Source organism: Rhinolophus ferrumequinum, chromosome X (assembly GCF_004115265.2).
Source record: "Rhinolophus ferrumequinum isolate MPI-CBG mRhiFer1 chromosome X, mRhiFer1_v1.p, whole genome shotgun sequence".
NCBI lineage: Eukaryota > Metazoa > Chordata > Mammalia > Chiroptera > Rhinolophidae > Rhinolophus > Rhinolophus ferrumequinum.
Window position 1 is genome coordinate 10,029,597 of NC_046284.1, and position 15,926 is coordinate 10,045,522.

Below are 15,926 nucleotides of genomic sequence, written 5' to 3' on the forward strand. Positions count from 1 at the left end.
TACTTGGAAATGACTCTGAGGAAAGCTCAGCTTTTCAACTTTGAAAGTGACTTTTTCTTATTCTCTTTACCTGCTAAAGATGTCATCCAAACAAGCTGTTGAATTCAGAAGGACAAAGGATTTCTTTGTGCCTAACCTGTACTATCCTGGCTCAAGAATTTGCAATGAAACAAGGCTACTGGCACCCAAGGAGCCACGTGGCAGCAGGGCCACTGGGTGGGGAAGATGCCCACTCTATGTAGCCTTTCTGTCTCAGGAGCCATAGGCATGATTTCCATGCACAGGAGGGGGTGACCACCTCCCTGTTGCTATAACCTCCAGTGAAGACAGATATTTAACATCTAAGGTTTCTCACACACACTTGACACAGCCCAGTCTCCTGACGTACACAGATAGTGTGCCTGTCCAAGTCGGGTATCTCGGTCTAAACCTAGGTTGTGGCTGTGTGCTGTGCTCTGTATGTGAAGATGGAGAGTGTGCAAATGAATGGAGAGTGAAGTGCCGAGAATGGATGAAATCACCCAGGGAAAGAAAATGTAGAATGAGAAGACTGGGCTCAGGAGAGAGCCCTGGAAAACATCAACCTTTAAGAGACTGGGAAAAGAAGAGGAGCCAGCAAAGGATAACAAGAAGGAACAACCAGAGAGAGATTTGAACTGGAAACCTTGAGTTCATCATTAACATGAGCTCCATATACTGTATACAGTAGCCAACTCACATCACGTGTTAAATCATATTAATAGAAGACACTTCCAAAGAAATGAGGGCAATGAGGGAAATCTGATTTCAAAGATTAAGGAAAAGTGTACTAAATATATGCTAATAGGGGTCTGTGGGTGATGGGGAATTTTAGAAATCAAATAAATATATGTCAACTTAGTTTTCTTATCCTCAAGAACATCTTATATTGCATTACATGCAACCTTAGTGCTGAAGTAGTGATTAAACAATTAACATTCCATATAATCCTCAGCTGAGTAATCGCTCCACTTCAGAAGTATATTTGAAAGGCATATTTAATAAAGATGGGTGGAAATCACTTTTATTCTCTAAAGGCCCTAGCTTTGTCAATTTACTGTCAGAAATTACTTTTCCACTAAGGCAAGAATAAACTCTTTATATATACAGCAGTCTCCTCTTCAACAGAGTTGCACAATGAACTATTTGGGCAGCAGCCAAAACTGGTTTCTCTATTCAATCCCTAAATTCAGAACAAAGAGATTTCATTGAGCTGAGAGCCCAGGAAGAATTTGATGCAAGGAGTTGTTCTGGCATCTCCCGCAATTTACCTCTAGGGCCACCTAATGATTACCTAATGAACACTAATGCCTGGCTATCTTCCAGGATGGGACCCACCAAGGGGAATAACGCTGTTTCATTTCCCATTTTAAATGCCTTCATTTTTCATTGTCTCCTTCAGTGAGTTAGGATATACTTCCTTCCATCAGACAGACAGAATTCTATAACCTTTAGCTTTCCCTTTTTGCCTTAGCTACCAGGAAGCTCAAAGTTTAATTTATTGCACTTTCATTGGAAGTTTACTTGACTTTCATGGAAAGTTCATTGACCTTTCATTGAAACTGAGTTCTACAGAATCAGAACCTTGCCCCATGATATCACAGAGACCACCATGATACCTCAAAGCCCAGAGAAGTAATTTGCTCTCTCTAGGCCTACCTCATCAGGACTCAAAACGTCAAGGCCCATTTGCTTGCAAGCAAGCTAATCACATCCCTGATCCTGTTCAGCAATAAATAAAAGGGACGTGCTCATCTTTATTTCAGTGGAGAGAATCTTGGTTTGGCTTTAATGTCTCTTCATTTATATCCATTGTTATAATGATCTGAGTTTCTGATACATGCCTATATATTTTCTCCCACCTCTAGGTTTTAAAACATGTTTGAAATTAGAAGTTCTAAACTGGCCAATGGTGAAAACGATGTGTACATGAGTAAAATTAGAGGAAAATTGAAAGTTCTGAAAATAAGTCTAGAAAATAAACCCCCTACTATATAGAATATACTAAAGGAATGATTTCTTTTCCTGCATAAAACTATGAGCTCTTAAATGTCAGAGACCACCTTTTATTCACCTTTCTATCTTCAAAACTTAGCACCACGTATGGTGCATATTAAGTACTCAATAAATTGTTGCTGAATTGAACAGAATCAAATTATAATTCATAAGCTGCCTACATCAAAAGAAAGGATTTGCAATGGCTTGGAGTACATAAATAGAAAAGCAATAGTCAAGCTAAGTTGGTTACTACGACTGAACATTGAAGTTTGAGTTTCTTGGTAGCTAAGGCAATAAGGAAAAGCTCAGAGCTTATAGAATTCTCTTTGTCTGATGGAAGGAAGCAGAGCCTAATTGGTTAAATGAGACAAATGATTACTGGATACTAAAACATGGCAGGGAATTCCTCGCATTGGTTTGGTTACAAGAATCTTTGCACAATACAATTTTTCAGCACCAATTTTACACAAAATGCAAAGATGTTCTTCACGTGGCTTTTCCTTATGATGACTAAAAAGCAAGAGCATTGCATTAAAGTCTAACCCAGGGAAGGCATGTCTGCATGTGGATTTAGGGGGCTAAGCTAATAGCTCCAAGTGCAGGGCTTTCCTGAGCACTAATGACATAGGAGTGACGCTGGAATGACCCGGAGGAATGGAGGGATGTCAACTCCCTTAGACTAGCTTCCTCACAGAGGAATTGTCTCAAAGGGACTTGGGACCGGAACTGCAGAGCAGACAGTTCAAGGTTGAGTTCACTGGCGACACTTTCTGTGTTGCTGATTGAAGGAAGATCCATATGCTTTGCATAACAGACGTGCTGTGGCTACAAGTAGGAATTACCATGCTCATTCTTAAGACACATACTGGTAAATTGAAAACATTCATGAGGCAGGGTTAGGCACAGAGGACACATAGACACAGCCTCAAGAAGTCCATCATTTCAACAATCTCCAATAAATAACAGTACAGTCCAGGTAGCCAGAGTCAACTCCGCCTTCCCACCATTGGAGGTAGGTAACTGTCAACCAGTTTTTAAATTTCTCGAGATGTAGATATGATATCCACTGGATAGAAAACCCAATGGGGCCTGAAATACATTTATGCACACCTACAAAATGTACTCTCATTATACATCATAGCAATTCTGGTTCACACTAAAGGTTCTTTTTCACCCTCCAGAGTCTTAGTAATCCTATTAAGGAAGAAGGTGTTCTAGGCAGTCCTGATTGAACATTATAAAAATGGTAAAAATGAAATCTAGCCATTTCAATCAATTACAGGCTTCTTTCAATTTGGCCAATTCTTTACTTCCCATTCTAGATAATTGGTTGATTCCTTAAAGGTAACTGCTGCAGCCATTATTTTCTAAGTAATCACAATTTCTCCATCATCAAGGAAATGCATTTTCCAAGTATTTTCAGGCATAAATTACATGTCTAGTTTGTGGCTCATGACTAACAGCACTCCTTCATTTAAGCTGTTCGCCTCTCATTACTTCAGGAAGTACAAAGTTGCCTCAGTTTGCGTCTAATGCTATGTACAAATCGGTAGTATAATTTCATTGAAAGATTAATGTGCTAGAGGCTATTGTCCCATAATGTTTCTTTTTAATACAAGTAACAAAATAAGTTTTAAGTTTCTTTTTATTTCATTGGAGCTACTGTATGCGATTTAGTAATTCCTTTTTTCTAATTCTTATGTTTTTACAGTTGATCTCTCTAAGCTGTAAGTTGCTATATCTTTCTTTACTCTAATTAAAATAATAATAATACCTTGAATTTGCACAGCACTTTACAGATTTCTGGGCCAGGGTTCCTGGGTTGTTTGACTTGATCCTTACAACAATCGTGTGAGTCAGCAGAGCAGCTCCAGTCTCAATCTGGCTTCCACCTGCCCAGACCCAAATGGCCTTGTGTAAGCCACTTAACCTCTCTGTCCCTCAGTTTCCTCATTCTTGTTGAGCGGTGAAGAGCTATAAATGTTTGCTGCTGTTATTGCTATCAGGTATTATTTTATTATCAGGTGTTATTATTCACTTCAGAGAGGAGAAAACTATAGGTCAGAGAAAAGAAGTTTCTTCCCCAAAGTCACACAGGAGGTAAGCTTATTGGGTCTTCTGACTTCCTGTTAGAGGATATAAACATCTTCCAGTTACAGATATAGAATCACACAGACTAGTCTAGATTCACCACGTACATGGATATGAAGCGGCAGAGAAGCCACGTCACCTCTCTGAGTCTCAAATTCTTCATGTGAAACATCGGGAAATTGCCTACTCCGGTTGTTGTAAGGACTAAACAAGTATATATATAAAGCCCCATCACAGCGCCTGGCACACAGTAGGCACTTGATACACGCCAGTTCCTCATTCCTCCGGATCTTTCCTCACTAATCTAGACATGTCACATTTTCCAAGCACTTTTTAAAGACATCCTTCTCAACAGCACAGCACACTCAAATTTGAAAGGTATAAGCAACAAAACAGCCACACAGATTGGTTATCCACCAACGAAATCTAGGAGTGGTCAGCATTCTTTGCATACTGAGAGTGGTAGAGGTGAAGCAAGGAAAGGAAAGGAATCAGCCAGGAACATGAGAGATCATCATTTCTTCTTTCTGCCAAGAAAGGGCAGTGGATCCTAGGCCCTGGTGTTCCTTGGCTAGTTTATAACCACTGACACAGATGGATAAGTGATCGAGGCATATTTTAGGTTTTTGGGTAGCAAGAAGTTGCCTGCAAGTCCTGATTCACCACAGGACTTTTGATTTTTGATTTGATAAGCATTCCCACCACAACCCTAAGGAAGATTTGTGATATGCTTTCGTCTCTACCAGTGGCTCATGGGCCAGCTCTAGAACTCCCGTTGCAAAGGGTATATCAAGCTTTTCCAAGGATGTTCACACCGGTACAGGTATGGGGAGCTTTGGGAGGTGCACATCAGGTATAGTATCATAATATGGGTGAAAGGAGAGGCATACTCCCCAGGGATCATGCAGAGAACCCTGAACATGGAAGGAGCACAAAATGGCAACTGGTCATCAAAACAGCAGTGAAAGACAGTTAGCATTAACTGTTAGGTCATCAACTGTTAGCATTATTCCTTTCCTTCATAGTCTTGACCCAAGAACAAAGTGGCTTCCAAATCAAGAAGCATAAAGGCAACAGGCTACTACTAATCACGTAAGAGGCCTGGCCCTGCACTAGCCTAATGTCCCCACCTGTGTCTCTACCTGATGCACCCTTGATGCATCAAGACAGACGGATTTTGAAAACTCCTGACAACATTGACAACAGATTTTTTAACTGCCTACTCAAAAATACACTGCTTACATCTAAAAATAAATATGCGTCTATATGACAGTCCTTGTCAACAAGAGATGGCATTTACCTTAAAGGTATAAGACCATTAAAGGAACAGGACTTGAAATTGTAAAAGGGGGAATATACCGAGGATCCTGCACCTTAAGATATTGTTGAGTATGAAACAGATATTGAATTTTAAGGATGAGCCCTTTGAGTCAAGTTCATTTTTCTAACCCATCCAGGTATAACATGTAAAACTCATCTGGCTGTTCCTTTTTCTCAAGAAGGGATGAGGCATCTATCCTCCTTTGACCTCCCTTCCATTTTCTGGGGGAAAAAAAAAGGAAGCCACGACTTCTTGACCTGCCCTCAATCTTCCTCCCACTCTCCTGCTTTGTTCTCATCCTAATATTCCATTCCCATCTTCCTTCCCATGGTTCATCACTCTTCACATGCTCTTGGTTTTGTATTTTCTCATCTCCTCTGGGATCTTGCTCTACTCATCCTCAGCTCTCCCTCCTGTATCTTCACCCCCTCCTTATCCATTGACATTGGTTCCTTCCCATCAATCTCTAAACTTGTTCAAGTTTCTTTCACTTTAAAAATGTTTTCTTCCATATAATGTCTCCCCTTGCAGTCTAACTTAGCTTCTTCTCTTCTTCCCTCCATACAAAAACTCTCTGCAAGATCAAGTCTACATTCACTGCCTTTGTTTCTTTACTGTACTAGTACTTGCCATTTACTCTTCAATCCATGGCAGTTTGGCTTCTCACAATGGCCACAACCAACAACAAATAAAACAACTCCCCCTAAGGTTGCTAATTACCCCTTAAGTGCCAAATCCAACAGCCACTTTCCATTCCTGACCTTTCCTGACCTCTATGGCACATGTAACTAACAAATCCCTCCTCCATAAATCTCTTATTCCTTTGGTTTCTATTAAATGACTCTCCTAGTTCTCTTCCTACTTCTATGATCATTCACCGCTTTTCAGGTTCCTTTCCTGGCCTCTGCTTTTATCACCTATTTTACCCCTTAAATGTTGCTACTCCCCAAGATTCTCTCTTTGTCCTTCCTCTTACTCAGTAATCTGACTCAGTGATAATATTCAGTCTCACAGGTTCCATTGACACCTACATGATAACACCTAACTCTCTCTCGTGACCACTCTCATTAGCCCCAGATCCCTATATATCCAATGCCTACTGGATATCTCTCCCTTGATAACCCACTGGCCTCTCAAACCCAACATGCTCAAAACAGAATTATTTTTTCTCTACAAGCACCAACCCTGTTGTACTCCTGAACAACCTGCTAATACCACCATCTTCTCAAGTCAAAAAGATGGAACTCATTCATCTGTATCCCACACTCCCCACATCCAATCAGACACCCAGTCCTATCATTACAACTCCCTCGTTCTACACTAAATCCTGCCTGTCATAAACTCCCTTCAGCCAACTACAATAGAGTCTTTACCTGTCTCTAGTTTACTTCCCTCTGGGCCGTTCTCCACACTTTCAACGTTATCTTCTTAAATTCTTTGTCTGTTCCAGCCATGCCTTGACTTAAAAACTTGCAATGACTTCTCTTGTGTACAGAATCATGTCCAAACTCCTTGGTATGAGGTACAAAGTCTTCACGAATCTTTCCCCTGCCTATCTCTCTAGCAATTACCATGCAGTCATGCCTTCACTCGTTCATGAAAATCTTTGTCAGTGGGCAAGGAATTCCTTGAAGGCAGGGACCATCTCTTACCCTCCTTTGTACTTGTCTAAGATGTGACTAGCACATAAGGGGCTTCAAATACATGCTTATTAAACTAATCACATTTCAAATAGAAACATTCAAAGGGGTTGTAAGAATTAAATCTATTGAGAGAGAAAAAAATTGCTTTTGAAAGAATTATACAATTATTGACAAATTGAAAACTAGTAGTGTAGAGGACTTAAATCTCTTTGTCAGACTTATCAAACATGGAAGACACCCGAGTGTCTCCATCAAGAGCTTCTTACTTATTCTGAATAAGGCAGCAAGACTCCCGTCTCATTAGTCACCAATTCAAACAGCTTACTCTCTATCCCAAAGCAGTGTCTGTGCCTCTGAAGTCCTCATTAAGGACTTTCCTTTTCCATAAGTCACTAAGTGGTGCTCTTCTAAAATCACAACTCAATTTTTGTTTTACCTCTTACGTCGTTTTTGTTTCGTTACAGAAATTACACTGCTACGAAATTTCATTAAAAACCAACCAGCTGCCAGCAATTTAATGAGATTCTGCCCCCAACCTCCACCCCAAATACAAAGTTCAGAGGAAGTCATTGTGAAATCCCTACTTGAAGACATAGCAGTATGATCGTTATTAGAGAGACACACTAGCCAGAATACCACTAGAAAATCAACCTTGCTATGCTATCCCTCAACTTGAGGCGGTCTCCTAACCCATGATTATTAACCACCAGGAAAAAATGATTGGCTTTTCCCTTTCTCCCAGAACGGTAATTTTCAAAGAGCACTCAAACCACTGAACAGCTGCTAACAACCTAAATTGGAAAAGGAAGCAGTGGCCTTGCAATGGATGGCACTTATTGGGAGGAGAAATAGACATAGTTTGCTGATAATCAAAGTGGGAGAAAGTGTCAAGGGGCCATTCCTTGCTGTAGGAAGTGTTGGGCAGTAAAGAACTCCTGAGAGATAGGAAGTCTCACAAATCGCTTTCAAATCTTACTGTGCTCACCAAAGAAGATGAAATCTGTCTCTGAAAACTTCCTCAGAAACTTACAATTGCCCCCCAATACAGTGTATGTATACAGTTCATTTGTAAACTATATTCTCCTGGAAATGCTTTGGGTGCTTTGGAAACAGATTAAATATTGGTTAGTGTGTTCCAAAATGTAACAAGCAACGATTTTTCAGAAAGATAAATTACATACATATTCAGCTACCTTGTAGGGCTCCCCAAAAAGATCAAATCCTGAAGAAAAGAGATCGTCTTCTTGCTGGACTTCTTGATTCCTCCGCTCCCATTCCCTTTTCTTAAGTGCACTACGGTCTTGTTCATAGTGACTAATATGAAAAGAAAAAGACAAAAGGAGAAATAGATTGATTAGTCATGTAAGTCATTTAGCTCTCCCTTGTTATCAATAAGAAGGAAAAAAAAATCCAAGTCAAGGCTACCCAAATTGATGCTGCATAGAGATCAGAGAATCTTTTCCTTTATTCCCAATAGATTTAAGTTCCTGACCAGACCTTCGGAATACAGAAGAAAACAGAAACTTTATTATTAGAAATGGCATTTATGACCACTTAAGTATGGCAGAATCCTCCCTCTTCTCTTGTCCTTGCTTGATTACTACAATTACAGACTCCCCCCAAAATCAGCCCCCTGTGCAGAATACAAGTTACATTGTGTTGCCAACCGCCTAGGGCTGAGAAGTCACAGATGTCACAAAACCCTAAGGGAAATGATGTCTGGGATTCTGTCCTGAGCCCACAGCCACAGTTTGGCCTTTGTGATGAAATCACAGAAGAGTTTAAGGACATTTTTGGAAGCCCATAAAAACAAACAGACAAACAAAAAAAAACACAAATCAGTCAATCACTCACACTCATTTTTATTACTATTGCTGTTTTGGTCTTTTCATTGTTTGCATCATGGGTGACTGAAAGCCTTTTTGGGAAACTTTTCACAAAGAAAGGGGTCTGGCTTCTACAACAAACTATTAACAATGAAAGGAGGTATCAACAGCCTTCAATGACTAACTGCACAAATGTTTTACAAACACATGTAACTCTGTGACACTCATCGCATTTCAGGCTTTTCCGTTGGAGGATCAGCACAAAAGCTTCCAGACATTATCTAAGACGTGTTCTGGTCCCTTGGATTTTATAGAATGAAATGCTTTCTTATTACGAAAACAATTATTTTCTTCATCCTGCAAGACAGTGCATAAGAAACTATAATCTGTAAGTCTTACCATAGTGGATTTTATTTTGTTCATTAGGATTTTTCCCCCTGCTTTTGATTGTAATCTTACCCCAATTGAGTCCATATATGCTGGGCAAATTTAAATTATATGAATGTACATAAAATGCCTAGCAGGCGCTATATAAATGTTGCTTTCCTTCCCTATGTTAGTGCTGCCATGTTAAGACTTAATTAGATAATTGACATGCAAATGAACATAACAGCTAAAGGAATTAACAGGAGAAACCCTGACAGAAAAGTACAGTCGACAGGTTTTGAATACATTCCAAACCTTACTGCCTATCACGGGTAGCCTCGTTTGCTCAGGAGGAGCATAACTTTAATTTACAAAATAAGAGCCCAGAGCATGAAATATCCATGGCAGCTTAACTAGATATTGATATACATGGAGAGTAAGATGCTATTGCACTTCATCATCCACCTTTCTCCATAGGAATCCTTGAACTGACAAATTCAAAGTGACTTTGCTAGTCCGATCTTCTGGATGAACAACATTTCCTTTCTCCATCTTAAAAACAGTGGCAATATTTATAGGATGTTTACATATACAGTATGCTATCATAATACAAACAGTGCCAGATACAGAAGAGCTCACTGGGCCACTGATGAGTGTGCTCGGCAAACGTTATCCCTGTCTGGGAAAAACAAAGAACCTGCAGAGCTCTACCCAAAGCCCCGGCCCCACATCTGGGCCCTGCCTGGCCAAGAAAGATGCCAAGTCCAGACACGGGAAGCCAGCCTATCATTCGTAGCGTCAGATGCCACCCACAGGTGTTACGTTTGCTAGCATCATCTCTCATTTCCACTCCCAAGTTGAGATCAGAACCCCACACAGCTGCCAGGCGTCACAAAGCCTTTGTGTTGGAAGCTGATGTGTAACAGACCAGGGCGAGTAACATCTTCAGTCCATGGAGTGTGGAGCACGAGATTTGACCTCCTCAGCACCAGATGTTGACTGTGCCTGACCCAAGCCCATCCTCAATTTGTCAAGATGTGTAAAAGATAGGGTGTCGGGGTATGGGTGGAGGACCAGTTAAAGCAGTGTTTAGTCAGGGTCAGAGGAGGGTTTGTTGCAAAGGAGAAGGACACAAGTTCTTTGCCTGCCGTAGCAAGTAACAGAGAAACAAGAGCCCAAGTCTCCTGCTTCTGAGAAATGCCAGCAAGATGTCAGTTTTCTAGCTGTCCGTGTACCCGACAGCCCAGAATGACAGGCCTATAGATCACATTTAATTCTTCCATGAAGAGAACTGAAGTACTTTGGTCTCTTGGCTTCGCAAACTACCTTCCATCTCCTCTGAGGGAAAGATATAATTAAAACACTGAAGGGAAAGAAAAGGGGAAGAAGAAACGGAAACGTGCTTCAACTTGCATGACAACCCTTCAAGTGGCCAGCAGTCAACGCACTTTTGGTGCTTTCTACCCGGGCTTGATTCGTTCCGAGGCTCTTGGCTGCATTTTCCAGCAGTTCATTAGCTACCAGATTCCAGACGAAAATCTGAATAGCAGATTGAGTGTGCACATGGGTGTTATCTGTTGCAAGAAAACTGCCTGCTGCAGTTTTTAACACATATAACAAAGAACAGTTAATTCTCATATCTCTGGCGAGAATGAATTTAAATCTCTATAGAGTTCCACTGCTTTTGGAAGAGAACCAAATCTCTCCAACTTTTTCCTTTTTTTGCTCAGCATGGTGTTATATTGAAAGCTTCACATGGCGAGGTATAATGAGGAATAAACTACATGAGGCTTTCACAGTGTAGAATGTCACTGATTTGACTGAAACCAAAATTACTAATTTGAAGCACCAGCTAATTAAAACCACAGCTATGTATTTAGCCTCTTGTTATACCTACTGCAGTTTATAATTATGAGGACCTCTTTATCTACTCAATTAAAGTTCTTATAATTCAGGCAGGTTGTGTTTGAACCTGTGAGCCCTGCAGAGGCCACAGGAAAGTATACGTCTGTCCCCTGATGGTGTGATGTACCTTTACACTCCCGGGCTTGTTTTCCAAAGGGGGAAAAAAAGACTCCACAGCCCACAAAAATGTACTCAAGCCAGAAATCAGAATTAATCATCATATTGTCTAAATAATTCAAGTTTATTTACACTAATGAGGACAGGGTGAATTGGTCCTACCAGTGTGAAAACCTACTTTCATATCGGGAAGTTGAGCCAAAAAGCTCAACTCAAGGACTCGCCACTCTTAGCAAGTTAGGATGTTCTTCCAACATTTTTCTCCAGAGATACAATGAAATTTGTCACATTGTGGTGATATAAAAACCACTGAACAGTCAAAACTCAATTGACTTTTAATTAACCAAAGGCTTTTGGTTTTTCCCTCTACAGCCTATCTCTTTGGAATCTCTGCTTTACTGACATCTGCCCTAGCTGATAGGAAAAAGACAGAAAGAATCACAAGTTTCATTGAATTACAGCTATACCTTGGAAATATGGCAGGTTCCATTCTAGACCACTGCAATAAAACGAGTATCTCAACAACGCAAGTTGTAATCTTTTTTGCTGTGGAGGGGTCTTGCCTTCAATTTGTGGAAAACGCATTATCAGTAAAGCAAAACAATGTGAGGTGCAATAAAACGAGGTCCTACTGTACCATTACTCCAGCACAAGGGGTGATGGTCTGAAGCTTCTCTCCAGAATGGGGCTTTTATATTAGCTCTGATTTCACCCACCTGTTTCCCTGACTTCCTGTCACAGAGAAACTGCCCTTGTTAACAGAGGCGGAAACTAAGGCCTTCCTGAAATGAGAAGCGCTGTCCCAAGACCTCATGAAAATAACTGCAAAGGAAGATATGAACGTGTGTCTCTTCCATCTTCAAGTCCAACTGATTTCTTCCCCTCTTCTCCTTTTCTTAGATACTCTCCTATCCTTTTCCTTAAATCTGACCTTGTACACAGGTAACTCCCATTTTCATCATTAGAGGTGCATTCATGGGGTGATGAAACCAAGGGCACATTGTAGATTCACCGAGATTGAGAACGTTCCATTGTGCCATCTTTTTTTTTAAAAAAAAATCACTTTTTTATTTCCAAGTAGACTTTACTTTAAAAAATTTTTATTTTCCTATTATAGTTGACATTCAGTATTATTTTATATTAGTTTCAGGCATACAGCATAGTGGTTAGATATTTATATAATTTATGAAGTGATCCCCCCGATAAGTCTAGTACCCAATAAATCAGAAAACAACAAGTGCTGGCGAGGATGGGGAGAAAAGGGAACCCTTGTGCACTGTTGGTGGGATTGCAAATTGGTGCAGCCAACATGGAAAACAGTATGGAGGTTCCTCAAAAAAATGAAAACTAGAACTCCCTTATGATCCAGCAATTCCACGTCTGGGGATATATCCAAAAAAATCCAGTATTCCATCTTCCTTAGCTCACAGGGGTAGCACACCTGGGCTGACAATGCAGGCTAGTCTTTTAGAACAGAGACCGTTGGAGCAGGAAGGGATTTTAGCACTCATCTAGCTCTGGTCCCTTCATACTGCAGCTGAGGAAATTGAGCTCAGAAAGGTAATGGGCCTCACAGCAAGTTTGTGTCAGAACTAGGAGGCAGGGACCCAGGTCTTCCAGTTCTCAGACTAGTTCTCTTCCTAATAACCCATGTTTTGCCCCTTCTGCCTCCCATGTTGCCATCACACTCAAAAATAAATAGTTATCTCATTTGCACTCCGTTGGTCAACTTTCCTTAGGACTGTATTTTATTAGAAATTGCCATTAGGGAAAAACTTTAGGAATTTAATTTGGATTCGAGTATAGAAAAACCATTAGTTTCCTTACATGAAAATGTACATTCCCTGAAGGGATTGTAAAAATTAACTACATCTGTGGGGAGAAGCTGAGTGAGGGAGAATAAAAACCAGTTTAAATCCACTCGGTTTGTATATTTTATGAAGTTTAATAATCATTGTTTACCTAATTAGGTTATTTTACAAAGCTAGTTGGGGAAACATGAAAAAAAACACTGATATTTTAAAAGGACAAGTTTGTTTTAAAATACTGCTAACTACTACAGATTTACTGTAGTAATGATGTATATGAAGGTAAATAATTCAATCTCATTTGTTTTCTAATCCAACTGGCACTAAAATACCTTTATTTTCACAAATATCTTTGTAAAAGCATAAAAACATATATTAAATTCACCCAAGGGAAGCAAGCTATACTTCCGTCCTGGTTCTCCTGAATGAATTTCTGCCTTCTGTAAAATTTGTAGATGTTCATACTTACTACATGTGTCAGAGTTCCAAGTGATACTTTTTTTCAATATCTAGATGTATTTTGAATTTAACACTGACCTAATATCTCTGCAGTTTTTATCAGTTAAAAAAAGAGAAGCTCTGCTATTCAATATCTTCAAAGTCGCCCCCAAGCTATGTACTTACTTCATCTGCTAATATCCATGAGCACTTAAATGTAAAGTGCTAAATTCAAAACTATTTTAAACAGATTTTTTTAAGAAGGCCAAATTATTTTACACATATAGGGAAGACACATGAGAACCTTGGATCTGGAGATGTGACTATGGCCTTGAAAGGAGTTTCTAAAATTAGTAGAACCTCTGTCACATCTGAAAGCAAGACTCTTCAGCAAATGGACTCTCTTCCCATTGACGATGAGGATTGGAGAGAGAGAGAGAGAGAGAGAGAGAGAGAGAGAGAGAGAGAGAGAGAGAGAGAAATGAGAAAGAGAGAAAACACACCAGACATTTACTCTATACATCTGCCAGCTGCCCATTCAGCCATGCCAACTTCTTTAGGTCTTAGGGAAATGAGCCAGTGCTTATTCTTAGAGTCTCCTTAAATCTGTGCTTTTTAAAAACAAGGTATACACCAATATTCTGTAAGTCCTGGCAGGAAACAGGCTTAATATTCTGCAGGGGCACCTTGGGGATACCCAATTCCCTTCACCTCTGAAAACGGAAGCAAAGATTCAGCTCACCCAGAAACCTTGTCAAATCATCCTCCAGTGGGGTCATGTAGACATTCTAAGAACCACTCTCCTCTTGTCTTGTTTCTGTCTCACCCACTCCCCTTCTCTTCTGGTCCCCACACACATTTATATTCCCTCTCTCTCTCTCTCTCTCTCTCTCTCGATTTAACAGCTTTATTGAGAAATAATTTACATACCATTCAATTCACCCATTAAAGTGTTCAATACAGTGTTGAGTGGTTTTCGGTATACTCAGAGATTTGCAATATCACCATGATATAATTTAAAAATATTTTCATCACCCCTAAAAGACGCCCTGCACCCTTTAGTTATCACCCCCTCCCTTAATCCTCCCATGCAGCTCAGCCTTAAGCAACCACTAATCTTTCTCTCTGAATGAATTTGGTTATTCTGGATATTTTATATGTGTAGAGTTACACAATGTGTAGTCTTTTATGCCTGGCTTGTTTCACTGAGCAAAATGTTTTGAAGATTCATCCACCTTGTTGCATGGACCACTACATCATTCCTTTGTATAGCTGAATTATATTTCACTGTACAAATATTCTTCATCCTATGTTACACCATGCTCACTAAGAGGGGTTAACCGTGTGAGTTTATATTTATTTAACTGGGGTTCTCCATGCCTACTATTACACTTTTTACTCCTTAAGGGAAAGGTCTGTGGCTTCTAAGTCACATACAGCAATGTCAAATGCAGACATGGTGAGGAAAACATTTTAAAAAATGATTTGATTTAGGATTAGAACAAAATTATTTTGACTAGTCTAAACAGCTAGTCAAAAGCCCAAACAGCTCAAGTGGTGTAATACCGCTAACAAATACCAAATACTCAAGCTGCAAAGATAATTGAATGCATCGAGGAATGGGAAAAACCTAGTAAAAACCTAAGCTGACAGCAACCCACAAAACAGCCTCTGTTGTTCCGAAAGAACTTTGCAGTGTATCCAGAAACGATGGTATCCAGATTCAGATCGGGGCTAGGGCTCTTTCATTTACAATTTGATTGATCACTTCTAAATGGCTTTACACCTCTAAACCTCAGTTTCTTTACCTGTAAAATGGGAATAATCTTTCTCTTCCCTCTCCATGTGGTTGGTGTAAAGGTTAAAACCTGATAAATTAGCAAGATGGGGATAACTATTTTCTTTTAAGCATGGAAAGCTGAGGCTCAGGAAAATGTTCTAGCCTGTTAGAGCTGCACCCAGGACACGATTCTCTTCATTCCTAATCCAGTGCTCTCTCAAAAAGTCTGAGATACTGCTAAAGGACCTATATATGCCAAAGATATTTACATATAGCTTTCACAAGTTCTCTTTACTCCATAAAAATTAGGGCAAAAATGCATTACTACTGAGGTCTAAAGTCTTTCAAATAAGACACTAGGGTAAAGTATATTTCATTAGCTAGCCTCTGAACATTTTTCTCTACAGACTCAAAAACGATCTTTGAGGGGCCGGCCCAGTGGCTCAGGCGGTTGGAGCTCCATGCTCCTAACTCCAAAGGCTGCCAGTTCGATTCCCACATGGGCCAGTGGGCTCTCAACCACAAGGTTGCCGGTTCAACCCCTTGAGTCCTGCAAGGGATGGTGGGCTCCGCCCCCTGCAACTAAGACTGAACACGGCACCTTGAGCTGAGCTG

The 15,926-nt window shown here is 40.1% G+C and overlaps 1 protein-coding gene across 8 annotated transcripts in view; it reads right to left on the minus strand.

Moving 5' to 3' along the window:
* AFF2 (ALF transcription elongation factor 2) overlaps positions 1-15,926 on the minus strand; it is a 475,172-nt gene that overhangs the window by 317,552 nt on the left and 141,694 nt on the right. For 4 of the 8 annotated variants that reach the window (XM_033116400.1, XM_033116364.1, XM_033116416.1 and 1 more), the window contains exon 2: positions 8,265-8,385. In XM_033116400.1, the coding sequence (XP_032972291.1) occupies positions 8,265-8,385 (121 nt within the window). Of the gene's footprint in view, positions 1-8,252; positions 8,386-15,926 lie in introns of all 8 variants that reach the window. The other 4 variants (XM_033116409.1, XM_033116392.1, XM_033116372.1 and 1 more) reach the window with 1 other exon arrangement.